Source organism: Capricornis sumatraensis, chromosome 2 (genome assembly GCF_032405125.1).
Source record: "Capricornis sumatraensis isolate serow.1 chromosome 2, serow.2, whole genome shotgun sequence".
NCBI lineage: Eukaryota > Metazoa > Chordata > Mammalia > Artiodactyla > Bovidae > Capricornis > Capricornis sumatraensis.
In genome coordinates this window covers 23323247-23341112 of record NC_091070.1, presented here as the reverse complement: position 1 = coordinate 23341112, position 17866 = coordinate 23323247, and the positions used below count along the sequence as shown (strand labels likewise).

The following is a 17866-nucleotide window of genomic DNA, read 5'->3' as shown; positions in this document are numbered from 1 at the left end:
TGCCCAAACTACCAATAGTGATTGCTAAGGGGAGGGAGGGAGCGTTGGGAGGCAGGATGGTGGTCAAGCGGTACCTAGGGGGAAACAAGAAAAATAAGCTCCTGAAAGTTAAGGACCCAATTGTTTGGCTACTGGCACTCTCGATGCTGGAAGCTAATGGGCCAGGGTGATAAGTTAATATGATGACAAACCTTAAGGGAAACAGCCTGATAGAAATGCCAAGAATTTTCTTTGGTCAGCCTACTGCACTGAGTTGCCACTGAGGGTGTCAGTTGCAGCAGATACGCTGAAGGAATGCCTAACTTGAGCATAGAAAGGAAAGGTCACAAGGAGGGAGCTCCCTGGCGGTCCAGTGGTTAGGACTCTGTGCTTTCGTCTCCAAGGGCTCAGGTTCAACTCCTGGTTGGGAAACTAAGCTCTTGCAAACCTGGCAGCATGGTCAAAGAAAAGAAGACACAGGGCATGTGAGTCAGCCTTACCTTCTGGTTGTCCTGGATTCTCCTCTGGTACACTGGAAACAGAGAAAGAAAAGGCGAAATGTGAAAACTGAATTCCTCCTCCTCCTCAAGCTTGGTATACAGCACTGACATTTACTATTACTGCACCGAGATTATCAGGGAATCATCCAGAACTCTTCTCTCTCTCTCACCTGTCACAGCCAACCACTCATCATTTCTTGTCCATTCCATCTCCTGAATACCTCGTTGAATATCCTCATCTCTCTCCTCATCCCTGTCTCAGAGACAGCCCTCATCACTCAATGCTACTGCCGCTGCAGTAGCTTCTCAACTGGTCTCCTTGATTCTGCCAATCTATTCTCTACTTTGTAGCTATAGCAAGCTTTCAAAAAATGCATTATGTTATGCATCTGCTTAAAATTCTTTAATAGCTCCTCGCGGTACAAATATTTCACATTTGCAGGTTAGCAGACAAAGCTCCTCATGGTCTGGCTGTCTCTGGAGACCATCTCCTACCACCCATGACCTCTGCTCAACCCATAAAAGTCCTATCCACACTGTCACAGGCTTTGATCAACTTCAACTGGTGCCACTAACCACTAAAACCCAAGGTCACAGGCCAGAGCCCAAGGCTATCACCTGCATGAGGAGCCTTCTGGTCAACCAATCCCAGCCCATGCTGCCAAAGAGCAAGCTCCAAGCCATTGTGTCATTCCCTAGGTCCTCCCAGCTCAGATGCCAGCCCCTGAGTCTAGAACCTTAGCTCATGACCTACCTATTTACACTTTTCAAAGGACCTGCATTTTCTCCTGTCCCTGACTTTGCAGGTGTTACTCCCACTTTGGGGCACACTTTGTTTTGACTTCTTTTATCACCAACTTTTCATCCTCTAAGGAGGCTTAGGCCAAGTGCCACACCCCTAGGAAACCCTCCTGATCACTGAGCTAAGCTGGGTGTGTCTCCATACTGCACTTACCAAAGGGCTCTGTGGTCTGTGTTTTGACTGTCTTCCCACTAAAATAGGGGCTCCTCAAGGGAGAAGTGATTACTGCTGAGTGCTTGCTGAATGAAAGAATCCTTACTGACTGCTCATTTCAAATCTCAGCAAAAAGATAAATGGGTAATTTCCCTGTCCCCCACCAGGAGGGAGGCAGTGGTATGCCAGGGTCACAGAAACTGTGGTATAAGCAAGGCACATCTTCCCTTCTATCAGGTCAGTAATCACCATGATAAACAATGATTAAAAAATTTCATGTTAAAAGAAACACAAACGTGTCGGAGATCGATTTAAGTCTGTTCATAAAACACAAAGAAGTCAAAGTAATTTGGCTTTTGGATAGCTGCTTTGGCTCATACGCCCACATGCACTTAGTTTTACCCTCTTTTGCTGCTAGAAGTAGTGGGAAAAACTGACACTGAGCCGGCAAAAAACACTTGACCTGGCATGAGCAGTTTCTGAGATTTGTCCCCAGGTGAACTGTGTGTAGGAAAGTGTGGGGGCTCTTTGAGTCGTGGATAACAAGCCAGAATGATGAGGTTGATGAGAGCTGATGTAAGTGAGGCACCAACATTCAGTAGGTGAGCGTGTCGTTTTGAGTCCAGCTGAGACCGACTGAAGCAAGAGTGGCTGTTAAAGAGGTGAGGGTGTTGGCAGGCAAAGACCAATGGCCTCAGTTAGGGGACAGGCCAAAGAACCCATGCCCTGATCTCAGAACATCAGGCACGAGCTTGCTCTCTGCTTCTATGCTCCCCTACTTCCCTCTCCGATGTCTCTCTGACCAAGGTCAACCATTACACCGCAAACTTAATGGCATTTCAGTGCAAACGTGAAAGAAAACTTTCTGTAACTGCTCAGATTTGAGATGCTCATCCCCATGAGACTTGTAGGTGTGTCAGGACCCCAGGGGAGGGTGCGCTGGTCAACAGCAGCAGCGGCCCCACCACAGGACACTCACTCTTGGTTGAAGTAGCTATAGCACTGGTCACACACACGGGTGGGGTTCTCTCGGCAGCCTTCCACTACCATTTTCTTGGTGGAGCAGGAACTGCACACCAGCCGGCCACAGCGGCGACAGTGATGACGCCTGTTGAACTAAGGAGTGTCATTGGAAAGAGAAAGAGGAGTAGGGAAGAGAAGGTGAGATGGCTGGACCTGTGAGCAACCTGTCAATCCATTCATCCTTGGAATGAGCCACCTGTGACTTGCTAAGACTATCAGGTGCTTGGACCTCTGTTGAGAAAGAACACACTAATCCTTGCCTTCACAAAACTGACATTTAAAGATCTCTTTCATTGATGGGCAAACATGCCCAAGTCATGGACACTTTGCAAGAGCTTCTGACAAGCCCTACCTGTCTGTGGAGGAAACGTCTGAAGACAGAATAAAAAGCAGTGGGGAAGAAGTGACTTTCCCAGCCAATGGGGAACACAGTTCTACAGGGTATTGATGATGATGAAAAAGTGTCCCTTTTTCAAGTATTTTACAAATACTGCCTTATTTCATCATAAGAGGTTGATAGACATTTTATACCTTTTTTATAGAAGAGTAGGAAACAAACACAGAGAAATTACACCATCGTCATTTTCCCACGTGCTGAGCTATTATGCCAGTCAGGTACTGTGCTCAGTGTGGTAACATGTGTTACTGTAGTTAGTGTTTATGAACCAAGTAATACATCACCCCCAGTTTACAAGTGAGCATCTGAGATGAAAAGATTAATAGTCACATTGCAAGTAGGAGGTAGGGCTGGGATGAGAACTGAAGTCCTCTGGCTCTAGCACAGAAAACCATTACCAGGTCATCTGTCTTATTGCAAAAGACACGAGAGCTGGAAACCAGATGTCCTGATGTTTGATCACTCCTGCAATACCTCTGCCTCTTTTCACTTATTTCACAAGAAAGGCAAAGATTTAGAACTTCAGGCTACTCAAGAGGGGGGGGCGGTCTACCTTCTATCTGAACTCAGAAAATACATCCTGGTCAGGTCAAAGATAAACCCAGTGCCTTAGACCTTCTGAACATACCCTCTCCTCTTGGGGACAGGAGGTGACTATAAACTCAGGCTCATGAGGGAGAACTTTCATTTCTCCTGCAGGTGAAGCTGGAGATAGATAAGACTTACCATGGTGAAGCGCTCCCTGCAGCAGACCATGCAGACGCTCTCGCTCTCATCTGGGACCCACTGGTGCCTGGCAGGCGGTGTAGCCGGGGGCACAAACTCCAGTGGCAGCTGACTCTGGGGGAAGTTCCTCTCCCTCAGACTTGGGGAATGTACAGTGGAGACACCTGGGAGTCAGAGCCAGAAGTCGGAGTAAAAGGTGATTAACAGTCAAGCTGATAAATGACAAAGGAATGACAGAATTAGAACTGTACCATTTTACAAAGCCTCCTGATATCACAGCTCCAATTAATGATCATCGATGGCTGATTGCCAAAAGAGCATTGTGTGGGACTTCCCTGGTGGGCCAGTGGCTAAGATTCTTCGCTCCCAATGCAGGGGGCCTGGGTTCAGTTCTTGGTCAGGGAACTGGATGCCACATGCCACAACTAAGACCTGGCACAGCCAGATAAATAAATACGTCATGTTTCTGAACTTGGTGATTTAAAGAAAAAAAGCATTGTGCATTTCGTGATGGAAGGCACAAGACCGCCTATCAAACAGACTAGCCAAAAAACACTGAGCTTCTAGATCTATCTACAGGGTACTGGAAACATAGGGGATGGAGACTCAAATTACCCCAGTGTGACAGTCAACAAGATCCAGAGTGCGGGAAGCTCTATGGGACAAGTGACCCAGTTTCTTGCACAAATAAAAAAGAGGTAGAGGAAAAAAGAGGGTACGGAAACCTACTGATTAAGAGAGATTCTCATTAAGAGAGAGTTTAGTCAAATGTCATGTGTGGACATTATTTACATCTTGATTCTAGAAATACCAATTCTAAAAAAATTCCTCATGAGATTACTGGATAGTTTATAATAATAAGGAATCATTAATTTGGTTTTAGGTATGAGAATGATGCTATGGTTTTGTTTTACATATGTCTTTACCTTTCAGAGATATACACTGTTTTTTGGGGGGGGGGCTTGGGGGGCCATGCCATGCAGCTTGTGGGATCTCAGATCGCTGACCAGGGATTGAACCCAAGCCATAGCTATGAAAGCCCTGAACCCTAACCATTAGACCACCAGGGAACTCCCGAGATAGACACTGTTTTATTTATGAACAAAATGGTATGATGTCTAGGATCTGTTTCAGAATAATCCAGTAGAGGGACAGGGGTACAGATGAAACAAGAATGGTCAAACTCAGGTGATAAATATTGCAACTAATAGGTACGTGACACTTCATTACACTATTCTCTCTACTTTTGTGTACTGGAAATTTTTTATAATAAAAAATAAAGAAAAAATTAAGTACACCAAAGCTGCTCAGGCTGCCTTATGCAGATTTGTGCAGCTGCTCATATCCCTATATACCTGAGCCCTTCCGTCAGGTCTGCTGATTATCCTGAAGCATGGCTCCTTCTCAAAGTTGGGCCACAAAATGCCACTTTGCTTTATGGCATCTAAGGAGAAGGATGGTATGGTACCTAGCAGAACGATGTTGGCAGGTCACAGAAAAAGAGAACTGGAAACACAGTGACGCTTAGCAGTGCCCAAAAGAAGAGGGACTGTTGACCTCTCCCCAGGAGCCTGTTCTCCTGACTGTTGGCAAAACAAACACTTGCTGAGCCTCTTTTGAGTGCAGGTCATTGGGCAAAAGTCAGGAGGTTGGAGTGGAGGAGTGGTGAAAAGGGGTGACTGAGAAATGGCAGGAGACTTCAAAGACCTTGCACCCTGTGTGGGTGACAGGCATAAATAACTACCTGCAGGACAGGGTCAGAGTGAACACAGCAACTGAACAAGGCGATCCTCCTCATTAGTAGATTCCATATTTGTGAAGTTGCCTACTTGTTAATCTAACTTCAAAATCAGTATTTGCATTGCTTTTGTAGACACATATAGAGTGGTGAACAATTTGAGTTGCAGGCTTGTTATTATGCAAGTTCTCATCTATGGTTGAATAAGGTCATGTTTTGCTTCCTTATTTCAGCTCTCATACAGAGCAGACCAGAGAAGGGAGCCAGTAGAGGACAGCGCGGCAGGGAGTGCGAGAAGCTCACTTCCGGGGATGGCTGGACAGGGTCTGAATCCCAGATGCTCAATATGCACTCGTGGATGGGGTGGCTTCAGGCAAGTCACTCTAACACTCTGAGCCTCTTTTTCTCCTTTGTACAATAAAGAAAATAGAATCTACTGGGATGAACTGTTTCCAGTTTGAGATTATAACGTATGTGAAATGTGTATATAGGTATATACAAATACATATATATATATATATATATATATATACGTATGAATACGTACAAGCATACGCACACATACAAGCATATTTTCCCTAGGAGCAATGGTTCAGTATTTGCTAATTCATTGTTTGTGGAATCTTCATAGATATACTATCTCAAGTAATAAGAATCATTCATATGTTGAGTTTTCTGGGATATACAAAGCTGGAAGAAATCAACAAAACTAATAAGAATGTTGTGACCGGAAATGAAAAAAGCAGCGAAAGAATCAGAAAGTCAGAGTAAGGCAAGACTGAACTGAAAAATGGGTAACTCTCAGAACTCATTCTTACCAGGAGCAGTAGCAGAAGAGAACTCGGCTGATGGTGACCTAGACAAGGTCTCGAGGTCTGAAGCCTGACTGACAATCTCCTGGAGGTGAATCACAGAGTCTGCAGGGAAGGAAAATGTTGACAGATCATTCTACCATAAACAAACCTTACTTGTTTTTCTAGGAATTTAGTTCAAAGCCCTGTTGGTTTCACTGTCATCCCATGATTCTACCAGGTATGCAAAGAATGACAGAAGGACGTCTAGGACAGCCATAAGCATGCTTCTCAAATGCCTCAATAAACAAACTATGTTAGGCATGTGAGATAAACAATGTAGACACTAGGATTTTACAAAATAAATCTAAAGATGTGCGGAGGGAAGCGGAAGATATTTAAGTGATAGTCCTGGAAGGTAGGGAGTAAGAAAAAAAAAAAAGATGGCTGGGAACATTAGCCCTCATTTTATTTCATTTTCTTCATTCTATCAGAGACTGAGTCAGCTCACATACTAGTGACATCTGATGTGACCCTGGGAATAGTCCTCAAGTCAAAATGATGGCACTTAAGACCCCACTGCACCAAGGCTAGACACCACTCTCAGCATGTTTGTTTTCTGAACCTTTGTTATTATGCACATGGAGGTTATCTACTATCATTTCATTCAGGTTAGCCTGCCACTTTCTCCAAGACTGAGATCTCTCCTACACAAAAGAGCTCTCTCTCCTGAAGCGTATCCTCTCATTCTCTGCTGCTGCTACTGCTAAGTCACTTCAGTCGTGTCCAACTCTGTGCGACCCCATGGGCTGCAGCCTACCAGGCTCCTCCGTCCATGGGATTTTCCACGCAAGAGTACTGGAGTGGGTTGTCATTGCCTATCAACTCAAAATCATAAAAGAGGAGAAATGAAAACTAAGGATGGAGCACAGTATTTCCTTCTCCACGTAGAACTCCCACTGAGCATGCTGGCCATTACCTGAGCGTTTCTCCCGCAGAGGGTATGGGAAATCCAGGGCTTTTCCTGCGTATCTGGAAAGCAGTGAGTTCACCTCATCCATAGTGAAGCCAGTCTCCTGGCCGGCCAGCAGCTGGCGCAGAGTCTGCACGGCCACGGTGGCCCAATCCACTTTCATGTTCATGAGCAGCTGCTCCAGCATGAGCAGGGGGTTAGAGGACAGGTGGGAGTAGCTGGCCCGGTGCTGCTCGGGCAGGGTCAGCAGGACCTGGGAGCGGGGTAGAGCCCCAGTGTGAAGGAAACAGCATATGAATTTCAGAAGAAAGTCAAGATTCTCACGGGGAAGTGGGAAGGGGCCAATGGGCTCTTGGCCAGCTGGCTGGGAGTCTTTTAGAAAGGAAGTAAGGCTGGACTCCTAGCTAAATCCTCCAGGTAGCAATCAAGATGAGGGGAACTTTCTCTGGAAAGGTTCAGATAGTAAATATTTCAGACTTTATAGGCCATAAGGGTCTTTGTGGCAACTACTCAACTGGTAAATGAGTGTACATGCTTGTGTTTCAATAAAACATGATTTATAAACGCAGGCAGAGGACTGGATTTGGCTCACAGGTGCTGGTCTCCTAACCCCCAGCCTAGACCAACCAGGCATGACTGACCTCTGCCTGATCCTTAAGGTCACCATTCTGTCCTTCTGAAGCTTTGCTAGACTGAGCAATATGAGGCGGACTAAACCTGGCACCTCCAGGGTCCTACAGGTGAATGATGACTCTAAATTCTTCCTAGGGGTTGTGATCACTGGGCTTGAAATATGTTCACTGGCTCTGATCACTGCCAGTCTTCAAAGATTCCACTCAGGCACAGTACAGTCAAAAAAAGAAACACAGGTGTATCCTCTTTAGGGTCATTTTACGTGGTTGAACTCTTAGCAAGTAGGCTGGTGGTTATGTTCATGGCTCTGCCACCTCTGGTTCTATTCATGTGGTGCGTTCTATACTCAGGGGACAGCATGACAGGCAATCACAATCATTATCAGAGAGTTAGAAGGCCTTATCTTTTCTTAAACACTACTCCACTGAAATTAGCTTATAATTTCTTCTACTAGGTTATACATCAAGGGTAAGGACTTGTTATACCACTGCAAAAACAACTGACCCCTTTCCTTTACACAGAGTAGTTTTACGGATTTAAAGCAGTAGGTAGTTTTAAATCCTCACATTAGAATTGTTCTGGAAAACAGGAAGGCCCTGTCCCAAAAAGTTCAGTTGTAATTACTCTAGCATGTGGGTCAACTACTGCTAATTTTAGAAATTCCAGGTGATTTTAATTCATAGTCAGAATTTAGAAGCCTTGATATAGTAGATGTCAGGCAAAGCATAAAGAGAACTTAGGAGGACTGTAAAGTTCACTTTGGAGGCAGAGCAGTAGGCACCGCTAAGTTCTAAGGGATCTGGTGGGTGATCAGGGTCAAGGTTTTGTATAGCACAGGTCAAGAAAGGCAGGTGCCTGGAAGAGCAAGTCCTGAAGTGGGAGCTGGACCATCATGCTTTCCTGACAGCCCCTTCTCCTCCTGACCTTGGATCCCATGTAGAGTGCCTGGATTTCACGGTGTCGGTCAGCGGTCAGTTCTCCATAGAAGTGGGTGGTGAGGTAGTTGGCCAAGAAGTGAGAAGTGGCCAAGCTAGGGTGCTGGTCGAGGGACTGCTCTGTGACCTCAAGGCACATGGTAGGGTCGGGAATTCTTTGAAGAAGCTGTTGCAGGAGGAAGGTAGAGGAGAAAGGTGAGGCCTGTATGAGAACAGAACCTTCGGTTTATTCACTTTGGACTAACCCTTTCTCTGCACTCATTTGGATCTTGGACCCAGCTGCCCACCTGGCTCCTAATGCAGAGTTGGCACTTATAGGCAGGGTGACTATAACCAGCTCATGGAGGAGCAGATCTGAGACTGTGAGTGCTCTGAATGGGATCCAGTAGGAGCAGAGCCAACCGATTCGACCAACCTTCGCATCCCTCCCCAAAGAAAACTGGGAGGATTGGAGGCTTACCTGCAGAGCCTTTTCATGATCTCCTCTTTCTAGAAGGTGGAGGAGATGCTTCTGATGTAGGTTGATTAAATGTTCTCTTGGAATAGGGTAAAGGCAGCCCCACTCCTCACACAGCTCATACTCCTGGAAGGAAATACATGCCTTCAACCCCTTTAAAATTCTGGCCTTGTCACTCATTCAACTCTGGCCTGGTTTTTCTCAGCAGTCCTGAATCTGCCAAAGCCCCAGGACAGCTTGGGAAGTGTTGATGGGAACTGCACTGTGGGATTAAAGTGGGATCATAAAGGACTAGAATTGGCAAGGTAAGTTCTGAAAATGGTGCAAGTAGGCAGCTAAAGATGTCCTTTTCCTCTTAGCTCGACTATAAAAAAGAAACAGATGACATACAGCCACTAACACTTGGTGTCAGTGCCGGGAAGATACTAAGGAAGTGGGGAAGACTGAGAGGACTGTCCAAGGAGACAGAACCTACTCTGACTGTTGCCATATGACTGTGCAGGCCCAGTGCTGCCAGAGCTTAAAAATTTTCAGAAAAATTTTTAGGGCTTCCTTGGTGGTCCAGTGGTTAAGACTCCATACTTTCACTGCAGCGGACATGGGTTCAATTCCTCGTCAGGGAACTAAGATATCTCTCACGTGCTTTGTGGCATGGCCGGAAAAAAAAATTACAAAAACATTTTTTTTTTAATTGAAAAATCTCCCTATTTTCCAATGCTGGCAATGAAATCAATATGAAAAGCTAAAAATTCTGCAGACCACTACTGCACAGGCCAAATAAACACGTTGGTGTTGGATTCCATTGATATCAGCCCCTGTTACTCCCTGCATCCCCGCCCCCAATTTGTGAACTCTGGATTAAAGTTTGACAGTGGGATTCTCAGAGCTACATCTGAGTATTCTATGGTGGCATGTGGAAGGCTCTCCCCACATCTCTGCCTGGGGCCACCTTCTTCAGGATGTCCCCTTGTCTCTCAGGCTACATTAGATGCCCTGCCTGTACACCACCACAGTCTGGGCTTGCTTTTGTCACTTGGTATATCACAATCACCTAGGGATAGGTCTCACATTGCCTCCCACCCTTGCCCTGTCCACCCCCTTCCCAAAATAATGAGTTGCACAAAGGCAAAGGCAAAGGCTAAGCTTAATGACTTTTGTTTCACCACTATCTAGGACAGTGGTCAATAAAGGTTTCCTGGATGAGTCAGCACCTGAATAAATACATCTACATTTTGATCTATGATATATAGCAGCTTCTTAAAGGGTAAAAAAAAAATTTACTCTGCATTCAGTGTCCAACAAACACATGGAAAGGTAGTTAAGGTCATTAGTAATCATGACAATGTAAATTAAAACAACGATGAGATACCATCTTATTGGCAGAAAGTAAAAAGCTGGACAATGCCAAAATTGCCAAGAAGATGGAGCAATAGGGACTGTGAGTGGCAGAATAACTGGGCCAGAACAATGTGGTTACATCTTAGTAAAGATGAGGATGCTCATGCCTCATGAGGCACCGGTTCCACACTGGGTATGTATTCTGTACCTACTGTGGACAGTGTAGGAAATTTCATGTATGAAGACAAGGGTGATAGTTCAAAAGCATTAACTGTCTTATTCTTTACACTTCTCTGAATGTTGGTAAGTTTCACACACATAAAAGAGAGAAAAAAGAGTGTTATGTAATTATAGAAAAAAATGTGAACCTTGACATATGGAAAGGAGTCTACCTAACTGGCTAAGGAGGGGCAAATCTAGAAAGAGGAGGAAGGAGAATAGTACCCGGGAAAATGGTACCTTGGCTTCCAGAATCAGGTTCATGACAGTCAATGGGTCCTCAGCACAACAGTTCCTCAGGGCCTGCCAGTCACACCACACGGGGGTAGACTGCAAACCTAGAATCTAAGGAAAGACAAGAAAAGCTATCAAACCACACTGTAGTTTCTCTGTCCAGGAACAAGTCATTGGAGTTTCCAGGGATGGGCCATCCCCAGGTCTCTGTACCAAACTTGCCAGGAGAGAGAGGGAATGAGAACCAATGGGACAGAGTGTTTGGAGAGATGAGTGAACCGATCTGGCAAGTATAACCAGGGAGCCAAGATTTGGAGTGGGGAGGCCACAATTGTCGGACAGTTCTCGGAGGCTTCTGTCCTTTGCAGCTTGTTCAGTCTCCTGGGGTCACTTGTCCCTTGCTCCTTCATCTCAAAACTCTATCCAGGTTATTCTTCTGGCTTGAATGCTCTGTGGGATCACCCTTCAGGCAGCATTTTAGCTCAGCATGAAAACTGCTGAAGAAGAGTGGAAAGAAAAAAATCTTTTTCACTTGCCATTTTCACTTTCCCTGGTTGGGCTCTGGACTCTGGCTACCAGTACACTTGGAAAGATTAGCATATATGTATACTTGTTATGTAGCTGTATCATGTAAATCTATCTCCCTAAGCTTCTTGATCTTGAATATAACACACACATCACAAGAACCTTTCCCTTGAAAGGTTGAACTGAAAGTGAATTTTATTGTTACAGTGAAGAGTTCTCATGAAACATGATCCACTGAAGGAGGAAATGGCAAACCCCGAGGAAATTTTTGCCTTGAGAACCCCCTGAACAGTATGAAAACGCGAAAAGATACGACACTAGATGAGTCTCCCAGATCAGAAGGTATACAAAACGCTACAAGGGAGGAGTAGAGGGCAATTACTAATAGATTCAGAAAGAATGAAGTGGCTGGGCCAGAGTGGAAACGACGCTCAACGGTGGATGGGTCTGGTGATGAAAGTAAAGTCCAGTGCTGTATACAGCAATACTGCACAGGAACCTGAAATGTTAGGTCCTAAAGCAAGGTAAATTGGACATGATCAAGCAGGAGATGGCATGAGTGAACACTGACATCTTAGGAATCAGCCAACTAAAACAGACGGGAATGGGTCAATTTAATTCAGATGACCATTATATCTACTACTGTGGGCAACAATTTCTTACAAGAAATGGAGTAGCCCTCATAGTCAACAAAAGAATCTTAAATGCAGTACTTGGGCGCTGTTTCAAAAACGACAGAATGATCTCGGTTTGTTTCCAAGGCAAACCACTCAATATCATAGTAATCTAAGTCTAAGCCCCAACCACTAATACTGAAGAAGCTGAAGTTGACCGGCTCTATGAAGACCTATAAGACCTTCTACAGCTAACACCAAAAAAAGGTGTCCTTTTCATCATAGTGGATTGGAATGCAAAAATAGGAAGGCAAGAGATACCTGGAGGAACAGGCAAGTGTGGCCTTGGAGTACAAAATGAACCTGGACAAAGGCTAACAGAGCTTTGCCAAGAGAACACACTACTCTTAGTAAACACCATTTCCCAGAAACCCAAGAGATGACTCTACATATGGACATCACCAAATGGTCAGTACCAAAATCAGATTATGTTCTTGGCAGCTGAAGATGGAGAAACTCTACAGTCAGCAAAAACAAAACTGGGAGGCTGACTGTGGCTCAGATCATGAGCTCCTTACTGCAAAATTCAGGCTTAAATTGAAGAAAGTCAGGAAAACCACTAGGTCATTCGGGTATGACCTAAATAAAATCCCTTATGATTATACAGTAGAGGTGACAAATAGGTTCAAGGGATTAGATCTGTTAGACAGAGCGCCTAAAGAACTATGTACAGAGGTTTGTAACATTGTACAGGAGATGGTGGCCAAAACCATCCCCAAGAAAAAGAAGTGAAAGAAGTCAAAATTCTTAAAAAGATGGGAATACCAGACCACTTTACCTGTCTCCTAAGAAACCTGTATGTGGGTCAAGAAGCAACAGTTAGAACTGGACATGAAACAATAGACTGGTTCAAAATTGTAAAAGGATTTTGACAAGTTAAGCAGAGCACATCATGTAAAATGCTGAGCTGGATGGATCACAAGCTGGAATCAAGATTGCTGGGAGAAATATCAACAACCTCAGATATGCAGATGATACCACTCTAAATGACAGAAAGTGAAAAGGAACTAAAAAGCCTCTTGATAGAGATGAAAGAGCAGAGTGAAAAAGCTGACTTAAAACTCAACATTCAAAAAAACGAAGATTATCACATCCGGTCCCATCACTTCATGGCAAATAGAAAGGAAAAAGGTCGAAGCAGTGACAGAGTTTATCTTCCTAGTCTCCAAAATCACTGTGGACAGTGACTGCAGCCATGAAATTAAAAGATGCTTGCTCCATGGAAGAAAAGCCATGACCAACCTAGACAGCATATTAAAAAGCAGAGACATCACCTTGCCGACAAAGGTCCGTATAGTCAAAGCTATGGTTTTCCTAGTAGTCAGGTACAGAAGGGAGAATTGGACCTTAAGGAAGGCTGAGTGCCAACAAATTGGTTTTTGAATTGTGGTACTGGAGAAGACTCCTCAGAGTCCCTTGAACTGCAAGGGGATCAAATCAGTCAATCCTAAAGGAAATTAATCCTGAATTATCACTTGGGAGGACTGATGCTGAAGCTCTAATACTTTGGCCACCTAATGTGAAGAGCCAACTCACTGGAAAAGACTCTGATGCTGTGAAAGATTGAAGGCAAAAAAGAGAAGGGGGTGGCAGAGGGTGAGATGGTTAGATAGCATCCCTGACTCAATGGACATGAATTTGAGCAAACTCCCCTAAAGGACAGGGAAGCCTGGTGGGTTGTAGCCCATGGGGTCACACAGCGTCAGACACGACTAGGAGACTGAACAACAGTAACACTGAAATTTAACTGAAGTTTAAATTAATCTTTAAAGAAGACAGAGGTTAAATTCTATAAAAACTCTTGACCACCAAAAAAAGACACCACATACATAAAATGTACACAAAGCTCAAATATACGGGGATCCCTTGGGGATACTGCGGGGTCAGTTCCAGACCACAACAAAGTGAATATTATAATAAAGTGAGACACACGAATTGTTTGGCTTCCCAGTACAAATAAAGTTATGTTTACACTATACTGTAGTTTATAAATTGTGCATTGTCTGAAAAATGCACGTCTTAAATATTTTATTGCTAAAAAATGCTATTTTTTTTTTTAGCATTTGAGCCTTCATCCGGGTGTAATCTTTTTGCGATAGCAACATCAGAGTTCACTGATCACAGATCATCATAACAAATATAATAATAATGAAAAAGTTTGAAATACTGTGAGAATTCTCAAAATGTGATAGAGACATGAGGAGAGTAAATGCTATTGGACAAATGGTGCCAATAGACACTCAACGCAGGGCTGCCACAGACCTTCAATTTGTAAAAAAAATGTAGTATCTGCAAAGTGCAAAAAAGCAAAGTGCAGCAAAAAAAAAGAGGTATGCCTACACATAAAAAAGATGCTTTTCAGACTGTAGAGCCTCATTCCAGTGTTAATCTTGTTATGATTTTTAATCCTCATCTGACACATATATATTTAAAATCACAGGAGTCAATAAAATGGAAACCAGATAAGAGACCCTATCGATATTCACCTAAGAACAGAAGCTAGATACAGAGGAATAGCCAGGCCTAGATTTTGTTTCTTAAAATCCACCATCACATGAGAACAGGCTGGAGCTGGTAACAGGGTAAGAAGCCTATTTCCTTTCTCTTGATCCCAGGTCCTATACCTTCTGATACACCTGCAGCTCCTCGAGCTTTCTCCGTAGCTCACACTCCAGCTCATCTTGGACAGCTGTGTCTGAGAGGCAGTAGGCCAGGATCTCCAGGCACCACTCCAGGGGCCACCGGTCCACAAAGTGCAGTGTTAGCTGACTTCTCAGACATGCATCCTTCACAGCAAACAGGTACTGCCAACCTTCCTTGTCTATAAGACAAAAAGATGTTCAGCAAGCCTGGCATGGGAGCTCAAGAGTCCAGGATACTTCTTAAGAGAAGGGCTGTGTTCAGTTTCACAAAACAGGAGTTGGGAGGATCCTGAAGATCCATCTGACCCGAATTAGTTTTTATACTTGGAATAATTCTATGATGAGGACAGATGCTATATCTTGTTTCTTGTTATGCAAATGAAATCAAAGTCATGGGAGTTTCTGAAGAGAGAGGAGGAGGAAAGAAGAGGAGAAAGGAAGGAAAAAAGGGAGAAAGAATGAAAAGAGAGAAGACAGAAGAACAGATGAGGAGCTCCATGGTTTGGCAAGCTGCATACACAGCACCGTTTCAGACTCAACTTGTCTGCAGAACTTTTGGTTTTCCCTGTAATTTCCACGCTGCTTCCTACATTATGACTTGAAAGTTATTGCAGGCAAACAAGTTTTTTTTTTTTTTTACTGTTGTTTTTACTTAGAAGCTCTCTCTCACACTCCCACATCACAGAGCTGAAACACAGACTCTAAGCCATTAAGACCTTGGAGCTGGTCATGGATTTCTCCACCTTCTCAAGGAAGGATTTTCTCCTTTCATTAGGGAAGCCAAGGCCCCCACCCACAGCCTGCCTGGCTCTTGCTCTCCCTAGTGGAAGGCTGAAGGTCACCACTCTCACCTCTGGGTAAGAGGTGAGTCAGTCTCCTGGGGAGATTTTATAGTAGGAGTTGACTAACAGGCCCCTGTGTATGTGTGTTTTAAATAATTAAAAAAAATCATTTATTTATTTACTCTTGAGTGCACTGGGTCTTTGTCACTGCTCAGGCTTTCTCTAGTTGCAGTGAGCAGGGGCAACTTTCTAGCTGCAGTGTGCAGACTTCTCATTGTGGTGGGCTCTAGAGCACAGTTGACCACCTCAATAGTTGTGGCCCCGTGGGCTCTGTTGGGTTCCACCAGCAGGTGGGATCTTCCTGGATTATGGATTGAACCAGTGCCTCCTGCATTGGCAGGTGAGTTTTTTTTTTAATATAAATTTATTCATTTTAATTGGAGGCTAACTACTTTACAATATTGTATTGCTTTTGCCATACATCAACATGAATCCGCCACGGGTGTACACGTGTTCCCCATCCTGAATCCCCCTCCCTGGCAGGTGACTTCTTTACCATCAGGGAAGCCCCTTAGGGTCTGTTTTTATACAGATTATTAGAAGATACAGACAAGGCAATGGCACCCCACTCCGGTACTCTTGCCTGGAAAATCCCATGGATGGAGGAGCCTGGTAGGCTGCAGTCCATGAGGTCGCTAAGAGTCGGATACGACTGAGCGACTTCACTTTGACTCTTCACTTTCATATACTGGAGAAGGAAATGGCAACCCACTCCAGGGTTCTCACTGGAGAATTCCAGGGACAGGGGAGCCTGGTGGGCTGCCGTCTATGGGGTCACACAGTCGGACACGACTGAAGTGACTTAGCACCAGCAGCATTAGAAGACAGCCACGCTCACTTGTTTATGGTCTATGGCCGATTTCATGCCGTAATGACAGATCTGAGCGGTTGCCACCAAGCCTGTAGAGCCTACAAAGCCCTTTACAGAAAAACTTTCCTGACTGCTCTTTTAAAGTAAACGCTTGCCTGAACCTTATCATGGGCTTCTGGAAATGGGGCTCAGATATTTGTAGTCTATAGCATTTGCCAATGATTCTGATATGCAGGGCTGAGAATACTGGTTATGAGTGCCTGTCCCAAAGTTTGATGGGCTTGGGTTCTAAGCTCTGCTCTACCACTGACTATCCTGGGCAGTTTCCCATGCTCTGGGCCTGGCTCGCCTCTCAGTATCATCAGACCACGGTGGCACCTTTCTCTAGAGTTCCTGTGAGGATCAGAGGCAATGATCCACTCGGTGAACCCTCAATGTTAATAACACTAGCTGAAGAAGGGAGACACAGCTTTCTGCTCACCACAAGCCGCCGCACAGCTCAAGACCGCATCCTGTATGCTGCTCAAGTCATCCACATCTCGTCCGTACACATCAGTGAGCTGAAGAGCCCGGCGCCAATCTCTAGCCACCAGGGCTTCCTCGAAGGCCTCGGTGAGCACGTCCAGGGCAATGGGAGAATGGAGGCCCAGGAGGACGGTGGAGAGACTGGCCTGGCCGCAGAGACTCGCGGCCAGTCTCTGCCCCTGCTCAGAGGGCCCTCGGAGGGGTTCCCAGGCAGCCAGGAGGGAGGCCTCCAGCAGAGGGAACTGTTCCAGGAGGCGCTCACACTCCCGGGCTACCTGCTCGGCTGTCAGAGGCACTTCTCTGCGGCCGCGAAGCTCCTTCCATGACAAGCTGGGCTTGGTGACCTTTGACCCCCGGGAAGCACCCAGACAGGCCACGGTAGCCAGCAGCTTCGAGCGGGACTTAAGAAAGGCCAAGGCAGAGGAGGTGAGGGCTGGGAGTGATGAATCCCTCGGGGAGGAAGGGGGCTTTCTCTCCAGTGTGGGGTTCTCAGTTGACTTTGGGTAGCTCGGCATGGAAAGTGGGAGGTCATCCAGGCAGCGGGAGATGTGCAGCTGTGCCACGGTGCCCAGGCGGGTCAGAAGGGCTGACGTCTGCTTGCTCTGTCTGGAGGAGCAGAGGGTGAGGGGCTCGCAGCAGCAGTTGACAATGACCTGTGGCACACTCAGGCTCAGACCCTCTCGGGCCAGGAGGGCTGCCAGCCTGGAGAGAAAGAAGCAGAGGGCATGCAAGGCCTGAGTACCTGGGCACCATCACTCAATCTCCAAATTTCTTTATGTTTACGTAGACTCTCTGTTTCCCATTATTCCCCTCCTCTTTTTAACTCAAAAGGCAGCCTATTAGACCCAATGCCCTGCCCCTTGCTTTTTTACTTAATAACACATTAACACATCTGGTAGATCTGTCCATCTCCGTCTAGAGAGAGGCCCCTCATTCTTTCTTTTTTTTT

General features: G+C 45.3%; 1 protein-coding gene across 1 annotated transcript in view; it reads right to left on the bottom strand.

Moving 5' to 3' along the window:
- ZFYVE26 (zinc finger FYVE-type containing 26) overlaps window positions 1-17866 on the bottom strand; it is a 66930-nt gene that overhangs the window by 20175 nt on the left and 28889 nt on the right. Inside the window, exons 20-29 of the mRNA XM_068963913.1 lie at window positions 16874-17619; window positions 14722-14918; window positions 10905-11009; window positions 9111-9233; window positions 8640-8816; window positions 7089-7335; window positions 6137-6235; window positions 3581-3744; window positions 2414-2550; window positions 480-511 (exon numbers count right to left, since the gene is read on the bottom strand). Coding sequence (XP_068820014.1) covers window positions 480-511; window positions 2414-2550; window positions 3581-3744; window positions 6137-6235; window positions 7089-7335; window positions 8640-8816; window positions 9111-9233; window positions 10905-11009; window positions 14722-14918; window positions 16874-17619 — 2027 coding nt within the window. The remainder of the gene's footprint in view (window positions 1-479; window positions 512-2413; window positions 2551-3580; window positions 3745-6136; window positions 6236-7088; window positions 7336-8639; window positions 8817-9110; window positions 9234-10904; window positions 11010-14721; window positions 14919-16873; window positions 17620-17866) is intronic.